At 40.4% G+C, this 19238-nt stretch overlaps 1 protein-coding gene across 1 annotated transcript; it reads left to right on the top strand.

Moving 5' to 3' along the window:
• The first annotated feature begins 5037 nt into the window (after positions 1-5037).
• Positions 5038-14635, top strand: LOC121684666 (TPA-induced transmembrane protein). The gene is made up of 8 exons (XM_042064740.1): positions 5038-5563; positions 6130-6207; positions 8205-8285; positions 10378-10510; positions 11261-11403; positions 12036-12106; positions 12827-13011; positions 14519-14635. The coding sequence occupies exons 1-8, from the start codon at positions 5471-5473 to the stop codon at positions 14542-14544; spliced, it is 810 nt and encodes a 269-aa protein (XP_041920674.1). The 5' UTR covers positions 5038-5470; the 3' UTR covers positions 14545-14635.
• The last annotated feature ends 4603 nt before the right edge of the window (positions 14636-19238 follow it).

Raw genomic sequence — 19238 nt, 5'->3', positions numbered from 1 at the left:
CATAACTCAATGATACTTCTGGAATGAAAGACTTTGGAATAGCAACAGGCATCAAACTGGAGGAAGAACGAAACACTGGCGCAAGCCTGAAATAGTGTTCTATCTGGATGGATGAAAAATCTCACATCTGTCAATCTATAAATTGCAGGAACGTCTGTCTGTCTGTGTAGGCCTGTGTGTCTGTTAATCACATATCTGTCGAACTGTTCGTCTGTTCGATTTCAAACTTTGCAGGTGTCTTGCTACTGGCATGAGTAAGTGCAGTGCCAAGTTTGACGTTGTTTGGAGAGGTAATGCAAAATATATCATTAAATATATTGGTACAAGAAGTAGCGGTACTCTGCTCTGCCGTAGCCACTCCCCCTATCACACAGCAGCACAGAGGCAGAGAGGATAAGCGGACTTTTGGTAGCACTGAATCAAGGCACAGCACAGGTCAAGATGCAAGATATTTGGATGATTATCATGTCTGACCTGGCTTCAGGGCCCCCTGACCCCTTGGGCCCCTGGGCCTGGGCCCGGTAGGCCCGTGCAGTTATCCATCCCTGGGAACATAGGACCCGGGGAACAAAGGTACGCTCCCCTACAGACAACGAGTGGCAGACAGAGCGTGATGTCACTTATAGGCCTTGGCTATATCCTAGGCTACCAGAGGCTACCATGCAGCATTTTAAACTATGATGCATCATTCTACAGAATGGTTTGTCTTTAGTATCAGGAAGTTATTCAACAAGCTTAACAATAAACATATAGCTTTAACCCAAAACAGCTGTTAGGCTAACAGGTGTTGCACTGAATTCTGTGACCTTGCATTGGATAGGCCTATTGTCAATTAATATGTTACCCTGTTAATCATACTTGGGCTGTGTGCTTAGTCTCATACGTAACCAGAAGCAAAGGTTTAGGTTATACTGTATGTTTGCACCTTTGATGGTATTTCTCTTTACATAGCCTTAAATATGGGTGAAATTGGCAAATAATTCCTCCATATTATTTAACAGCATGGGTTAATTCGCCAACTAATTCTGCCATAATATTCAACAGACGTTCATATTTCTCTGTTACAATTGTTTTATTATATTATGAGTTATATTACCATTTTTATGTTTAAATATGAAACTTTTCATATTTTCATATTTATATTTCCATAGTTTTTACCAAAGATTCTAGAGCGCTCCGCCTATAGACCCTTTCAAGAGAGTTCCATTATCAGCATCATAGTTGGCCCCACAAGACTTCCTTTTTAACATTCCATATGTTATCTTAATGCAGAGGAAGTAGATTGGGGCCCAAATAGAACGTTCAAGCATTGTTTTTGTTTTTATTGTTGAAAGGGTCATTTGTGACGTCGGGTTTGGTCAATTACGTCATGTGGAGCTGCAAGGTGTCATTTTGTCACTTTTATTAGCCTACTATTTGCAGGAGACACTTCACAGTAAACCATGGATTGCAGCAGATGTGATACATCGCCACTTCCTGAGTGTAAGTCACCCAGCCCACGACTTTGTTGGGTGGAGGTCCAGGAGTCTTATCCATCCAGTCCCCTCTCTAAACCCAACCCTGGTAAGGTGACCCCCATCTTTCCCCTGGGCAACGTTATTCTGGACGATAGCCTTATGGTTGAGGATGTCACTCCAGAGGAGGCTGAGCAGGTCAGACTCCCCCTTGTTGCTGAACTTCCTACCCCACTCCCTGTGGTGGCATCTCAGGCAGTCGTCCAGGATGACATTGTCCTGGTGGATGTGGAGAGGGAGGTGCTGGATGACTTTGACCCAAACCTTCAGATTCCAGTTAAAGAAAAATCAGTAGGACAGGACCTGACCTCCAGTGAGGCCCACCTGGAGCCCACTGAGAACGTGCTCGTTGAGACCGCTACTGCCCTTGCCGAGCGCACCCAGGGACTACTGATCCCGGTACCTGGTGTTCAGAACGCTGCCTGCAGGACCCAGACTCTGCCTTTGGTCCTGAACAGCGGCGACCAGGCGCTCATCGCCAACATCGCCCAAAACAGCCCCAAAACCACACAGAGGAGAAACTACTGGAGAAGGCTCGCCAGCGCGAATCGGACCGCTCGAAAGGCGGTGCTGGAGCAACCAGCTCCTCGGGAGGAGTCCTCTGGCTCCGGATGCTTCCCCTTCAGGCTTCTGCTGAGACGACTTTTCAGAAAAAATAAATAGTCCTCTCTTTTTAAAATGGTCTGAATTACTTCATTGACATATAACATAGGCTACTGTAGATAGATCTAGACCTTAAAAAGAAATAATTAGCCTACAAAAGAAAGCAAAACATGAATTATAGAGTTCATAATTGACTTAACAGTAATCAATGGATAAATAGATAACAGAAATAGTAGGCTACGTTTTGTGAGTCTTTATCTATTAGTTAATATTATTAGTAGCCTATATGAGAGGTACACTTAATCACTTGGTAACCTATTGTAGGTTGATAATTGATAATGAAATATATTTCAAATTTGTGGAATAATTAAACAATGACATATAGGCCAAACAAAGGGATAATAATTTATCTGTCTCAGTCTGCATTCCTGGGCCCGGTTCCCCGAAAGCATCGTATAGGCTTTGTAGCCTACTTCAGGGGTTCTGATTTGGAATGACTACACTAAATATTGAAAAATTACACAAAAATATAAATATTTGCAATTTCCTATGCCTATGTAATAAGCGATTTCCTCACTTTCTTCCTCGACCTCTTCCTCCTCTTCAAACGTCTTCTTCAGTGACACCCCGAAACACTTGCACAGGCAGCACTCGCAGTAGGACTCTCACAAGTAGCAAAGAACAGGCATGACTGATGTATCGAGTAGGCATAGCCTAAGCTTAATATGTTCACATATCTTCCAACGAACATAAAAACGGTGCAACAATCTAATCTTATATAATTACTATTATTTATGTCGCTGTGTGGTATATAGCCTATACTGCCAATACTTACATGCAGATGTCAACGTTTTTCTATGTTCGTATTGATGTGAATTAATGTGTAGGCTAGGCCTAGATCGCAAGTTAAAACAGTAGCCCTGCAGTCACCTGACATTACCATCAAAATAGAGAATATTTCAGAACTATTAAAGTGGACAGCTCCCCTTAAGAGCATCTTCGACAGGTCACAGAATTCGGTGCAACACCTGTAAGTCATTCTGATCTGTAGAATCTCCCAGAATTTGGGCCTATTTCTGTCCACAGGGTGTAATTCTATTAAAAACACTGTTTAGCATCACTAATTAGCATAAAGAAAAACAAGCCTAGACTTTTTTAATGGTTGCTCCTACTCATGATTTAGACACATTTTATTGCTGTTTTATGGTACAATATCAGTGTTTTAGTGTTGTCCACAACCAGAGTTTTCACATATTGTGCCATATCTCAAACATTATTTATCAAAAATGAATTACAAAAATCATGCATATGAATTAAATGTTATCTGAACTAATGAACTGCATGCACACATTATGCATAGGCCTATCCATTTCCTGCTTTATTTTGCTTAATGTTTACCTGTCCCATGGTTTAGCCGTCATTACCAGCACACTCTACATAGAGGCACTTTGCTACTGTTTTTTCATCAAAAAAATATTTGGTAACCATGGTCACCTAATATCACAGTGGAATACATGGGGGTCAAGCAGAAAGATTGATGCCTTAATGTCCAGAAACATAAGAAAATCTACTCTTTATCCCTCATTTTGGGCATGTACACTTATTATGTGTCATTACCATACGCATTGTATTTCTGTATTTTTGAATATTCCTGAAATTTTAAAATGACTTTAATAGTTTAAATGGTGTACATTACAGAAATCTAGCTACACTTGCATGGTGATCATTTTTGCTGCAGGGTAGTTTTTCCGGTATAAATGTCATCACCAACATTACCAGCACATGAAATGTAGTGATAATGACGACTGTGTTGGTGATGACACTTTTGTAGATACATTTAAAGTACTCTTTTTATTGTTTTTTTTTTTTTTTTTTTTTTTGCACAAAGTCAGTTCAACTTGGGTTTCTAAATTATAAAAAATTAATTGCAATAGATTACGATCAGTGATTTGTCATCACGGCAACAAATGTCATCACCTCATGCTTATTTTTGCCAATAGATTAAATATAAATTATATTAAATTACATTAATTAGATAGTTTTGACAATGTTGGACGGTCTAAATTACCCAGAAACATACTCTTTTGATCCCGTGAGGGAAGTTGGTCTCTGCATTTAACCCAATCCATGAACTAGTGAAACACACACAGTGAACACACAGTGAGCTGCCTGCTACAACAGCGGCGCTCGGGGAGCAGTGGTTAAGTGCGGCAACCCTCCGGTCACAAGTCCAGAGTGCTAACCGGTAGGCCACGGCTGCCCCCATGTCACATGCATGCCTTAATTCTGCTTAGGCCTACTTCATATTAATTATGGCCTAATATATAATATGCAGTATTCATTACTGAATGCTCAGCTGGAATTATGTTTTCCTTATCATTCTATTTTTAAAGCAGGTATACCTGCGGGCATGTAGGCTAATTGCCTACTAGTTCTTTATGATGTGTGAAATTCACGATTTTTTCAACAACAATCAATGACACATTTAAAGACATAAAACGTTAAAACTCAATGTGTAACAGATCAGATCACAGACAGATCACGAAACCTTGACATTGTTGCTGACCTGCTACAAAATTGTTTGTCCATATCAGGCTGATCTTCCCTTCGTGACTGCTCATACAATACCAGTTTCGACCAGAAGAAGGCAGTCAAAGCATTTAGGAATCCACTTGCGAATCAATTTCGCAAACTAGAGTAGACTAGTCTAAGTTCAAAGTTTGAATTGTGGGAGTTAGAAGTGAAACTGAAGTTTACAAAATGAGGTAAACGACCTTTTCAGCTTTCACCACAGTTCCTCAGAGACTTTATGTTATCGACGGGAGTGTGTTTTGCATAGGCCTACTAACTGGGAACATACCAGTCACCTGGGCAGTTCGCCAATGATCTCGAGAGGAAGGTTGTTATCCCTTTAAATATAGTTGTGTTTATTAGTAGCTTAATTTCAGTGTGGTCTAGGCTGCTAGGCTACAATGTGTAAGAAATGTAAAAGCGTGCAGGCTGGCCCACTTCCTCTGACAGAGCGATGCGTCATAGACTGCACTTGTCCGAAGGAATTGCAGTTTCCCTGATGGCGTCTTCTACGCGGCCAAGAAGAACTTCCCACGTCATTTTACCTGTAGGCCTAAGCTCTTCGAGTGAAGCTCACATAGATGGTCGAAAATCAAGGGATGATGCCCATAATAAAAACACATCAGGCTACTACAAAAAAAAATTTGCAACTCGCTTTACAGCGCTGACTGAAACTTGGACGATGGATAAAGTTTCGTTGCATCTCAGGTGTTAACTTTGGCATTCACGCTTTTGTAGTTCCGGGTGTGTGAGTGTGGGGGAAAGGTGTGTTCCCTGGCTGGATGTCGGCTACATTAGGAAATATGGGCGACTCAATGGAATTACGACCCTTGGAAAACAATAATATCTCCGCTGAAACAGTTGACAAGATACAGGTTTGTAGGGCTCAAGTCTCAATTTGTTCTTTAAAACAACTAAATGATTAAGCCCTGTCCTTTTTTTCCGTTTCTTAACCAGGGTCGTTCGGTTTAAGTTAGATTATTTTATTGCGCGTGCAACGTCCGTAGGTGTTTGCTATTATTTCCTATAGCTTAATTCTGAGGACAGTTATATTCGCTCCTTGTAATCTAATGTGTGAAGCCATTGTCATTGAAAACGTTTGTTTCCATAGCATAGTATCTTGTTATCAATGGTCCATGTCGAAATGGAGATAGCCTAGGTCGGTAAAGTAGCCTAATACAAAAGTAATACAGAGTTCTGTAAATGGCATGAAACTCAGTGACATCTTGAAATAATCAGCAGTCCATTGTAGCCTACGAGCGATTACATACTGGATCACAGTGTAGTAGGCCTACAATAGCTTTTAATTAATTAAACTGGAGCAAGAAGACTTTGCACAGCCATTTGGTTAGAAACCATTTTTCTACCGTGTGTTATCTATTTCTTTCCCCATGTACTATACGCTATTAATTGATATAAGTGAAATCATTGGAAATTCCAGGTAGCATCAGGGAATGGAGGCTTCCTTCCAAACACACCTGCTGCAGTATCAGAGACAAGCTCTCTGCTTGATATAGAGGTAAGTCTGCACCACAAGTGGATTATACTTCATTTACGGACTCAAAGTCCAGATATAAACTCATACAACATATTGCATAAAGAATACATACAGACATGCACAGACAAACAAATGACTTTCCACAGTAATTGAAACTCATTGTGTGTGTTCCAATGAAGGGAGTAGGTTATGTTATAGTTATATTATAATTGTATTCTTTAATTGGTGCATACATCTGTACATAAAATTCCTTAGCACAGCATGAAGGATGGGAACATTACTAATCACAAACAAATAGCTAGCACTGGACATTCTAAGTGGATCATTATATGCTTCCTTAATCAAATGTATAGACCTTTTCAGCAATAAAAACAAAAACAATGCTTGAACGTTCTATTTGGGCCCCAACCTACTTCCTCTGCATTAAGATAACATATGGAATGTTAAAAAGGAAGTCTTGTGGGGCCAACTATGATGCTGATAATGGAACTCTCTTGAAAGGGTCCATAAACTGATGGCAATGAAGAATAGAGTAATGATGTGAAGGGTACAAAATTAGTTGAATAGGTTGCAGTATTTGTCTAACAGCCTAATAACAGTAGGCTTGTGGATATGTTTGCTGTAGTATAGAAAAAATGTGAGTTGAATGAACATCAGCTTCCTCCATTTATTTTAGAGTCTTAGGGCATACTCACACTGGGCACGGTTCACTTGTACTGGATTTTACTAGACTGGGCCAAGTGACAGGAAACCATTACAGATGTCCACTTTTCCTCAGAGACATAAACACAACAAGGAACAGCCTTCCAGCTTGACTCTTCCATTTCTATTCAATTACTCAACTTAGTCATCTGTCAGTTGACACTGTCCCAGCAAACTCCAACAAGCACCAACAAACTCCAGCCTTTAATAGTGGCTGCGTTTTTCTGGATTGGCGTGTCAAACCTGTCTATGACTTTCTTTGGATGAAGGAGGGTAAGCAGTCATGACCTCCGCCCCCCCCCCCCCCCCCCCCCAATGTCGCAAGCTTTTGCCTTTCGTGTGTATTTCTCTCTGCAGAAACAGAAAGAAGTACTTCCTAGCTGCACGTAATACTGTATGTAACCGCTTATTGTTGCTGCCAGACAGGAAAACCTTTGTGCAGTCACATGTTTCTTAAAATTTGGTTAATGGTCAACTCTTGGACTTGTTTTAAGGCTGTAACTTACAAACCCAGCAGAGTTTCCTTATCAGTGGTGTTTGCCACGGAGGTTGTAACAAACGTTTACATGCAAATGGTGCTGGATCTGTTGTCATATTAGTGAGTCCCTTACAGACAGTGTTAAAAAATGAAACATTTGACAGATGCATTATAATCTTCGGTTAGCAGAGACTGTCTTAGAGAATGCTGAAACCAAATGGCTCAGGAAACAGCATATTTTCTCTTGGAGCAGTAAGCCTGGAATGTAGATGGGAATCAGGCCAGTGGGTTTAATGTGTATGTTTTGAGAAATCAAAAGGAGTGCAACATCTTGCTCGATCCTGTTCCAAACAGGTTATGCCACCCTGGTTCGAGAGATTTTACCATCTGAAAAGAAACGGCAAGACTGAAATGCAAAATGCTGTACAGTCTACAGCCGGGTATTTACATGACCAGTTTCTGTTTTGCAATTTTGTTTTGTTTTTGTTGCTGTTGCACTCAAAGCCGAGTTTAATCCTCTGAACTATTTTGTCCCCATTCCGTGTCCAGATGTTGATAAATGTATGAAAACGGTCTGCTTGAAGGCTCAGTCTGGTTTAGGAAGAATGCTAGTGCCCTTTGGGGTTGCCACCACGGCGTGGTGCTGGAAAACAGCTTTGTGTTTTGTACATAATAGGACACTCTATTAGGAGCAGCTTAGACACCTCATTGTCCCTCCTAACTTGTCCCTCCCTCCTGAAACTGAAGCTGGTGCTCTCAGCCTGAAACTGTAGATCTATGAACACATCTGTAGTGACCCCCCCCCCCCCTCTTTTTTTCTCTCTCTCTCTCTCTGTAGGAGGACGAGGGCAACAATGTGGATGGAGCTAGTCCAGTGGAGGACAACTCTGTCCGTGTTGCAGTTCCGGAGGTTACAAAGGTAAATACAGCCATGCCTCACCTAGGAGTATCACCATGGCCACCTAGTCATTATATGCTATCTGCATCAGCCATCTAAACAGCATAGCGCTTTAAGTGCTCATAAAGGGTTGATCTACACAGTATATGATCACTCATATCAGGCCGGGGATTGCTTTGGAGAGAGAGACGGAGAGAGAGAGAGACCGAGACAGACAGACAGACAGACAGACAGACAGACAGACAGACAGACAGACAGAGAGACAGAGAGACAGACAGACAGAGAGAGAGAGAGAGAGAGACAGACAGACAGACAGACAGACAGACAGACAGACAGAGAGAGGGGGAGAGAAAGAGAATATTTAAAGTGTTTTAGAATAAGTAAAGAGGCATGGAGCTGTGTGCTCCTGTGGTTGTACGAGAGCCCACTAGCAGAGATCTGACTTTGCATGCAAATAACTGCTGCTCAAGCGCAGCATTCAAACAAAGCTCAAACTCAAGTGAGCGTGTAATGAAAACAATCCTCTGTGTAGTATACACAGAAGGTCCCCTGTGTTTAAACATTGGCAAATTATTAACTAGTTTATTTATTATTAAGCATTTATTGCAGATGATCCAATCATGCCTGTACTCTGAAACTCCCATCATAACTACAAAGGAGTATACAGTATATGGGCACTTACAGGCTACGTCGTAAATTCTTGGATGTGTCACCTCACCTGTCGAATGTTTCCATGTGGCCTCTGCATGCTGTTGTGGTACTGGGTGTGGTATTTATTCTCTTCATGGGTGTCAGGTGAGTGAATTCATATGCAGTTTCACAACTGTATCATTCGATCATCCAGACAGTGTTGCCTCATGGCCGTTCTTGTAAATGACCCCCTATGACCCACCACACAGGGTCAGGGTTAGGTCATGCTTTATGTTTTGCAATCACACTAACCAACTGGCCTGCCAACAAGTAATTATTGGAGTGCTGTGGTAGTAGTTCTCAGCTCTGATTTACCTGCATGTGAAGCATGCATGTTTGACTTCATAGTTCTTCTTCATGCCTTTGTTAAAGTATCTGCATGGCTACAGACTCAGTCATGCATCTGGTTGAGCTACTGTACCGTCATGGCTGAAATGAAAGAAAGAACCCAATTTTTGCAACTGCAACTGCAACCCAGCTAGAGGATATAAGGGACGCCAGTTTTTTCCTCTTGTCAAGTGGTTCTGTGCAAAAATACATTGAATAAGGGTAACCACCAACCAGATTCTGAAATGAGGCGACGCTGACCAAAATTAGGACACCCCCGAGTGGGGGGGGGGGAAGAAGAGAGATATATGCTCGCATTACTCCTATTACTCATCTTTTCATTTTGCTGCTCTGCCACTCTTGCACATTCCACATTTTTTTAGCTACAACCATGTTTTGTGTAGCTAAACAAATGTGTTGCTATTTTGAAATGAGCCCAACAGCAAGCACAACACAAATCTTTGACCCATTCACTCAACCCAGTGCAACCTAGCAGCGAGTGCAGTGCATGCCACCACCTGCTATCTGTAAGCCCCTTATGTGTGACCACAGAGAACTACCTTAGCTACAGCTACAGCTACAGCTATGTCAGAACATGTATGGAATGACCGTCAAAAAGAAAATTGTAATGCAGTTGTGAAGTTACTCGGTATAACTGCGTTTATATTTCACAAATACACCAACTATCAAATTCGCCTCCCCCATTGAACCAATGCTCGGATCACTAGGATGCTAAGGATCACTAGTTGGTTGCCCTTTACTTAATTTGAAAATATTTATTGGCTGTTACAAATGCAGATACCAATAGATTGGCAATAGTCATTATCAGCTTTTTTAGGGATACCAACACATCTGTCTGGGCCATTTTGGAACATCCATGTAAAATGAACAAAACATTATTTGCTTTACTCTGTTAAATACCAAAGGCATGCAGCTATACAGTACATGAGAATATTACTTTGAATTACTTTCAAGGAAAAAATTAAGCATTTTTGTGGTGCATTTGCGCCTGGGCCTGGTCTCCTTCTCCACTGCTCTCTGCAGGGGCTGTGAGGACCGGTTGATTCATTCATGGTGATTTGTTTGTGTTCTCCAGGCTCAGTCTGCTGTGAGGCGAGTAAAGAAGGATCTGAATAATCCGGTGTGCGGGCTCAAATTGTGGATAGTCCTCATCATACTCCTGCTTGTCATTGTCCTTGTGATAATCCTCTCCATCGGGCTCAACATAGGTACGGGGTTCTTAAAATTGATTTAAAAAATGGCAATTCACTGGTTTTGTGTGGCTGTAATATAATATACAGTATGTAACAGGAGGACCTCTTTGATCTGTATATGAAATAAGGTTTTTAAATTCATAATGATCCATTAAAAATAATCAGCATTTTAGCATGTCAGGGAGTGAATCATTATGACTAGATAAATTATAATCTGAGTGTAGGCATCAGATGGAAGCTACTGCCATACATGGGCATTGTGTTATTTTGCAGGCTTCAGGGTTATAATGAAATTTCTAAAACAGATAGTTCCGGTCCTTCATTATGATTGGATAAATTGCATTCAGTGCCATTGTAAAACCCAACACAACCCTTCAGATTGACCACATTTCGTTCTATATTATAGTGCGGCCACAAATTGATACAAAAGTTAGAGTTGCTGTGTCTTGCTGTTGCTCGGCAACCATTCTGAGATCAACCTGATATTTATTGGTGGAAGAATGATTATCTATGAATAAGTCATAGTACCATAATGAGATGCCTAATGTTATGGAGAGTTTATATAGATGTGTCTAAAGGTTGAATAGGTTTCATGGTAAAATGGTTAGCATCATAGGCCAAATGGCTTCAGACTTTCATGACTTAATATGGAACTGATTGTGAAAGGGAAGTGTAATGCATAGTTGTTTAAGAATGCGTCTTGAGACTGTGATTGGCTTTTATCGTGTGTAAGGTTTTTTTTTTGTCGTCTGTGTGTCTCATCAGCGCTTTACAAGGATCTAGATGAGAAGTATGATATCAGCTCTTTTGTGGTGCCGCGAATCTTCGACGGAAATTTGAGTGTCAACCAGACCTTCTCCAGGAACACCACTGCCCTGCATGACCTTGCCACACAATTGCAAGACAAGGTATCAGCTGTCTGGTCACATTTTTTGCCAGGAGTTTCAGAAGGAAGCCAATTCGTGCTAACAACATGTCCAATAAATGTGGTCCCTGCACTCCTTTATATGTTGGTCAGCCAGGCAGGTTCATTGTTTGTATACTATGACTTGCAGCGAGCTGTTTAAAGTTCAACCTAAAGCTGTTAGCTGTTTTTAGTCCATCAGTAGACAGAGTGAAGACTAAACATAGAAATGAATAAGCTATATACAGTAGGTCTAATTTATGGAAATCTCCAGATGTCTGTCTAATCTAAATTAAGATCGCTGAAGATTTCTTAAAATGAATTGCATACAGAAGCTTGGCAGAAGCTAAAATAACAGGGAAGGAGAAGTAAGTGTCAGACTGAGATGTGGACAGTTCTCACATGAGCCTGTGCAAAGTCAAGAGTTTCCAGTAAAGAGTCTGACACTTAACCTCAGTGTGTGAGTGTTACACGTCTCTGTGTGTATTTGTTCTCACATGTGGATCTGTTCTGGGGAATTCCATTAGTAGCCCATAAGACACGCCAGAGACCAGGCTTCTATTGTAAAAGGTCTTCCTTTTGAAACTACTTATCAGCTCTCTGTCACTTTGTTTTCTCATTGTGTCTTTTTTTTAGATAAATGCTTTTTACCACTCCTCCGATGCCCTTGCACGATACTTCAGACACGCAAGGATCAAAACATTAAGGTGAATGACTTATACATTCACACAGACACACAAGCTGCTTTCAGACCTATGTGTAAGTCCGCATGTTCAGCGGATGTCAAGCAGTTGGGCCGTATATATGAACAACATAACCGGCCATTTGGAATTGCGAACTTAGCTGGCTATTACACTATTCCCCTTCTAGTATTTCCGATGGACAGTGTGTAAATGAACTTGTGTCATGTGCATGTTCAACCACGTTCAACCTGTTCAACCACACGGAGATTCTGTTAATGTGCGTATGGTGTCGTTCACACATATGACAGCATAATGTCAGCATGCTAGCATCATATCTGAATCACCCGAAGGGTCTCACCTCCGTTTGACAAAGCTCTGCATATATTGCGAAGGACATGTCTGAAAGCAGTTACAGACACACACAGACATACTTATTTCTACATCTCTGAACACTCACCATACACTCACCACACACAAACACAATTTTTTACACACACACAAACTCCACTCTCTCACACACACTACTCTCTCTCTCTCACACACACATACTCATCCACTCTCTCACACACACTGTATTCTCTCACACTCTCTCTCTCTCTCTCTCACACACACACACACACACACACACACATACTCAAACATGACAAACTTGAAATCTTGCGGAACAGTTCCCTTTCTGTGCCCCTTCCACATCTCCCAAGGCCATGTTGTGTTGCTGACTCACTCGGCCCGTCCTCCCTACAGGAATGGCAGCGTGATCGTTGACTTCTGCTTGGCCTTCCACATGCCTCTGGACTCTGATCAGCTGCAGCGCTACACCCTGAGCCAGGAGATGGTCTCCAGTGTGCTGCGCCAACACCTCTACGATCAGGACACCAGGGGTGGTGGGGATCCCCTGTACATACTCCCCACCTCAGTCAGGATACAGGGTGAGCGGAGGGGTTATGGTTATGGTACCAACTATCTATTGTGTGTAATGTAACTAATCATTATCTAGCCAGGCATTTGGAAAGTGCCCACAACTGCAGATTGTAGAAATTGGTTTCCATTTGTGTATAATGTACAGTAGTGTACAGTTCCTTTTTTGATACTACTTAGTCACTTTCAGTTTAAACACTATCGTAGCTATCAGTGTTCCCATGCTTGTGTAACCCAATGAATTGCCACTTCCCATTATGATGCACAATAATTCCCTGGTAGCCCCTAGATGCGTGCACGAGACAAATGTTAAAAAAAAACAACACGAGACAAATGTTAAAAAACAACAGAAAACCGTCAATCGGTAAATGAAGAAGAAGTAGCACTACGTCTGATGAGAGACTGAGAGAAAGATTGAGAAGATTTAAAATACGGACAACTTCGAAATCATAATAGATACTTGGAACTACGGACACTTGGACACTTGGATACTTAAAAACGAAAATTGGAAAACAGTATAAAGATCCTCTTTCCCCCGCACAAAGCTTTGATGATCACCCTTTGAAAAGAAAAGAAGAAAGAAGACTTTTCCCTTGTATTTTGTATTGTACTGGAATCCTGACTGGTTTTTGTTGTACCCCGAACAAACCCCGTTGCCTTGCCCTGGAACTCTTGGATACCTTCTGGATTTCCCTCATCGTCCTGGATTTGGATTCACCATCGTCACCATCTACATTAACTTGCCCCTTCCTTTTGGACTGCCTGTTAGGCTACACATCCCCTTACCCTTGTGATTGTGGTAGGATCTAGACATTGCACTTTGCACAAGTTGGACTGAACCATTTCCCCTTTTCATTTATTTTCTTTTCTTTATTATTTTCTTGAGTGCACTCACATTTTGTTTTGGGTTGGGTTTTATTTTGGTTTAATTTATAGTATATAATAATATTGGATAATAAATATAAGACAAGATATTAGGTAATATAGTATAAGGTTATGTTAATATATTAATAGTATTTTAAAAAAGAAAATACAATTAGACTTAGATATTAAATAGAACAAAAAATATAAAGTAGTACATGGATATATAAATACAATAAATAGAATATTAGAATAGAACATATAAAATAGCATAATAGAATAGTAAACAGATATAACATAATAAATCTCTTTTAATATTGATATTGAAATAATTTAAACTGAATTGAATGACTTTGACCTGTGAAATAAAATATATCTTTTTATTATAAACTTTATCCACGAGTGTGTGTGTTGTCTTTGGGGTGAGTACTAGAATCTAGTCTAGAAAAAACCTACACCAATCTCCACTGAACCTAGATATTAGACTATAGACTGTCCCTGCACAAGTATAGGCCATTACCCTGTCGTGCAGGTTACACTTGCAAACTAATGCAGTATTTCTTTGTACATCTTTGTCTTGCACTTTGACACTTTACACTTTGACAGTGCATGTCCGGAAGCTGCATTTAACAAGATTGTTTTGTTTGTTTGTTTCAGATGGTGGGTCTAGTTGTAACAGCTGATGTAACTGAAGAGCGTTTCAGGACCACTACCTTTGAATGCTGGAGCCCTTCCTCATTCCTCATTGGTGCCATGGACTATATATATATATATATGTATGTATGTATGTATGTATGTATGTGTATATGTGTGTGTGTGTGTGTGTGTGTGTGTGTGTGTCAGCACACCCCGATAATAAGCATTATCACCACATGGATTATGTGTGGCCTGTATGAGAACACATAAGGATCTGCAAGCACCAATACACAAAGCAAACCTATCCACTCCAGAGCATTCCCAAGTTTACCATCCATCTGAGCCCTCTCTCTCTCTCACTCTCTCACTCTCTCACTCTCTCACTCTCTCTCACACACACACACACACACACACACACACACACACACACACACACACACACACACAAACACTCTACACTCTCTCGGTCTGCCCTGCTCTCTGCTTCCCGACTATCAGCTCCCACCAGGCCACTGTGGGAATATGCTGATAGCATTTTATCCACATGGACACTGGATGTATATTTGAAAGGTTGAAATTCTCCTCAGTGCATTGCTATGCTCTGGCATAGCTGGACTCAACACAAAGGGGTTGGATATCCCTGCAGCCATGGAAACCCAGTTGGAGAGGAGAACGCAGACTCCCAGGGCAGTTAATGTCAATATGATACACCCCAAGATCAATAAGGGTGTGGACATGTTTGTTTTCAGAAGGGATGTCTGGGCTGAATATTCCTGAGTTGAATATCCCTGGGATATTCAATTCATTTTATTATAATTTTTGATATCTGATCATATTTTAATGCATTTTATTTGCATTGTTTCTTTTTTTGTTTTTATTCATCTTCTTCAGTCAAGTGTTGTAACTATAAAAGTGTCCACTAGGTGGTACAAAGGTTTCACCCAAAGGCCAAAGAGTGTCTGTCTTGTTATCCAAGTACAGGGGCAGCTGCAGATGGTCTTTCTGACTATGCAGCGGCATATCCGATTCATCTCACATAAACATATTTGGTCCCTTGATATTGATCCCTTGCGATTAAGGCCTTGTGCAAGAGTGTTTGTCTAATTTTACTTTATCCTTGTATCAATTGCACTGTACCAAATAATGTCCTAAATTCTCCTTAAACTGATATTACCTTTTGGCCTTTAAAATTGAAGTCTATAACTGTGCATATTGAAATATAGACTCAGTCTCATTTGCAGCATTATATTATTTATTGGCAACAAGGTCCAGACTGAAAATTATAATTTTAAGTCATAAGAAATGCTTAATTAACTAAGTACATGCTGAACAGATATGCCTTTAGAGTAGACCCCTCTTTTATTATGAACTGTATTTAGTAGATATGAATTCTACATCATTGTTTATGTGTCAGTCTTGATGACTCCCTGTGTGGTGTGTGCATTATATGTCACTGTGTAGTATCAATCCCTTTTCAGCAAAAAAAAAACCCTGCCCTGCAACTCTTTTGTATTCAAATAGAAAAGTATGAATGATTGCTGTGTCATCACTAATTTCTCCAAGATACAGTCCTTATTGCAGTCATTGTTATTCTGCCTTCTGCCTGTTTCCTGCCAGTTATTGTTTTCCTTGCCTGTTTTGATATGTGGTACAATGTTTTATGCTGAATATTTTTTATAAGGCCTTGAACTTGAAAATGAATTCCACCTCTGCATTCCATCCTCTGCCCTATCATGTTGTGATCAGAGCGTCTTGTCCCTTGTCCTGTGCTGCTGACCTACATAAGGGGGCTCTTATGCGCTGTGCCTTTTTGAATTTTTGCTGCTTGACGGCGCTGCTTCAGTGCTTCCCTAGTGAGCTAAGGCTGCTTAGTGGCTGCACTCATTAATGTGATTGCTCTCGGTAAGCCGCTTGTTTGTCCTGCCATTTAATCCTACCACTTCTTCAGCATGGAGTGGCAGGATTCACTCTGCCCACTTTTAGACCTGGTGCCACTCACTGGAAGATTCACTGCCAGCCCAAGCATTAGTAGTACTCTGGTTGGCCTGTGCCATGTAAACAAGTGTCTACATGGATGGACTAATAAGATTCCGGTGATGCCTGGACTGGACTAAACAGCTTTGTCTGGTTTGCAGCGATGCCAGTGAGACAGAAATATCAGGTGGACTGCAACAGTTCTTTAATTAGGGTTCTGAGAAAGGGCTGGCTAGTTGAGTGTGTTTTGTTTGAAAGAGGAAGGCTGTGTATGGTTGTGGTTGTATGGTTGCAGTGGTTGTAATGGTTAGATTTCTTGTAATGAGAATGTATCTTGAGAATGTACAAAACCATAATCCTGTAAATCTTGTTTTTTTTTATTGAAATCATTTTATAAATATACAACCCCAAAACAGAAAAAGTTGGGACGTTGTGTAAAATGCAAATAAAAACACAATGTGATAATATACAAGTCTCGTAAACCCATATTTAGTAACAAAAAGGACTTAGACAACATATCAAATGTTGAAAATGAAAATTTGGACTATTTCATCGGAAATATACAGTATGTTCATTTTGAATTTGATGCCAGCAACATGTTTCAAAAAAGGTTGGGACAGGAGCATGTTTACCACTGTGCTGCTTCACCTCTTCATCTAACAAAATTCTGTAAATGTTAGGAACTGAGGAGAACATTTGCTAGAGTTTTGAGAATGAAATGTTGTACCATTACTACATGATACAGAATTTCAGTTGCTCAACAGTATGGGGTATTCCTTGTCATGTTTTTAAATATGTGCAGAATTCATTTTGGCATTGTTTTCATTCATGGTCTTCTCTGGAATAGACATTGCCTGGATGGCAGTATATGTTGCTCAAAACCTGTATGCATCATTCAGAATTGATTGTGCTTGGCTAAATGTGCAACATACCCATGCTGTAGGCACTAATGCACCTCCACACCATCATAGATATTAGGTTTGGAACTGAGCGCTAAAACAAGATGGAAAGGTTGGATACTTGGATATGCCCGCTCCTCTTTAGTCCAGATGAGTCCATGATTTCCAAAAAGAATGGCAAATGTTGACTGGTTTAACCATAGGACCTTTTGTTACCTCAGTCCATTTTAAACAAGCTTAGGCCCAGATAAGATGGTGGTATTTTCTGTATCATGTCTCAATACAATTTTGACTGTTTTGGCTGTTACAATTTTGGCTGCCGTTTTTGAATTGAGTATCAAACTGTGCACATAGACAATGGTTATCAGAGGTTGTCCTGAGCCCATACAATGACAGGTCTGGAAACAGGTCTGGTGTTGATGCAGTGCCATCTGAGGTCCAAAAGACCACAACCATCCAATGTGTTTTTCAGCTCTTTCCCTTGTTTGCAAAAATGTTCTTCTCTGAATTATTTTAGAATATTATGTCCTGTAGATGATTAACTCCCCAAATACTTCACAATTTCATGTTAAGAAGCATTAAAATGACATTGTTTTATCATTTGTGCACACAGGTTTACACAGAGTGATGAATACATTCCTTCTTTTGTTTTCTTTATCATTACACAACATTTCCAGCATTTTGTTATCCCCGTCCCAACTTTTTTTGAAACATGTTGCTCGTATCAAATTCAAAATTAACTATATGTTCCATGAAATATTAAAATTTGTCATTTTCAACATTTGATATGTTGTCTGTGTCCATTTTTACAACTGAATATGAGTTTAAGAGATTTGCAGATTATTACATTCTGTTTTTATTCACATTTTACACAACGTCCCAACTTTTTCTGTTTTGGGGTTGTACACTATGAGTAAACGAAAGAAAAAAGTAAATATTTTGACTGTATCAGTTACTCCTTTCAATGTTTACTGCAGTGCTGCAAGGAAGCTCAATAAAGTCCATTTTCTTCGAGACCCTTCAGTCTGAACATGCTCTCTCCCACTCTGGGTTCAAAAGTCTTCCTCCGTGTCTACAGACTAGTGGCTGATTGATGTCACTTCCTCAAGAGGGTTAATCAGTGACTTCCTCTGCCAGCCACCCATTGGCTGAGGGGGTCTTAAGTCTTCTAGGAACTGAACCTTTGGTTGGGATCATGATCAGTTGGGTCTCTCAAGCTCTGATGAATAGCTGGACTTGGAGTGATGTGGGGGGTCAGCATCAGGGGGATGTCTGGAGGTGCAGTCGATAAAACCGCAGTGTCCGAGAGCAGGGCATCCTCTGACGTGAGACACCAATAATTCCTTAATGTGCTTTACAAGCAGACCACGACATGTAACATCTTTTCTGTTGACATTGACCTTGTCTACATTACATTCTGCCCATGTCCACTGTAGTCAACTCAAGTGCATGGTTAGAGTAACAATAGGTAACTCAATTTAAACAACAAACAGGTACAGTGTAAGTAGCATTCTTCTGTCCATACTCTTGTAATATAACAATAACCATGGCAAAATGGAATGATCTCAACTTTTAAAGAGTAACAATACCAGGAAGTTATTCAATGTATTGTGCCATACCTATGCAAACTCACTGACTATGGCCTTTAAATGGTCCAGAATTTGTTTTCAATTTCAATTTATTGTGCTTATATAGCGCCAAAACATTACACATGTATCATGGCGCTTTACAGAATGTAGGCAAACAGAGAAAAAGAAAAGAGGGAGAAAAGAGAAGGAAGAAAGAAAGAAGGAAGGCCCATGGGTAACAGGGGCGAGGAAAAACTCCCTAGAATTGGAGATACATATAGGAAGAAACCTCAAGCAGAT

Source organism: Alosa sapidissima, chromosome 15 (genome assembly GCF_018492685.1).
Source record: "Alosa sapidissima isolate fAloSap1 chromosome 15, fAloSap1.pri, whole genome shotgun sequence".
In the NCBI taxonomy this organism is placed as follows: Eukaryota; Metazoa; Chordata; class Actinopteri; order Clupeiformes; family Clupeidae; genus Alosa; species Alosa sapidissima.
Note: the sequence above shows the minus strand (reverse complement) of the source record. Positions and strands in the feature narration are given on the sequence as shown.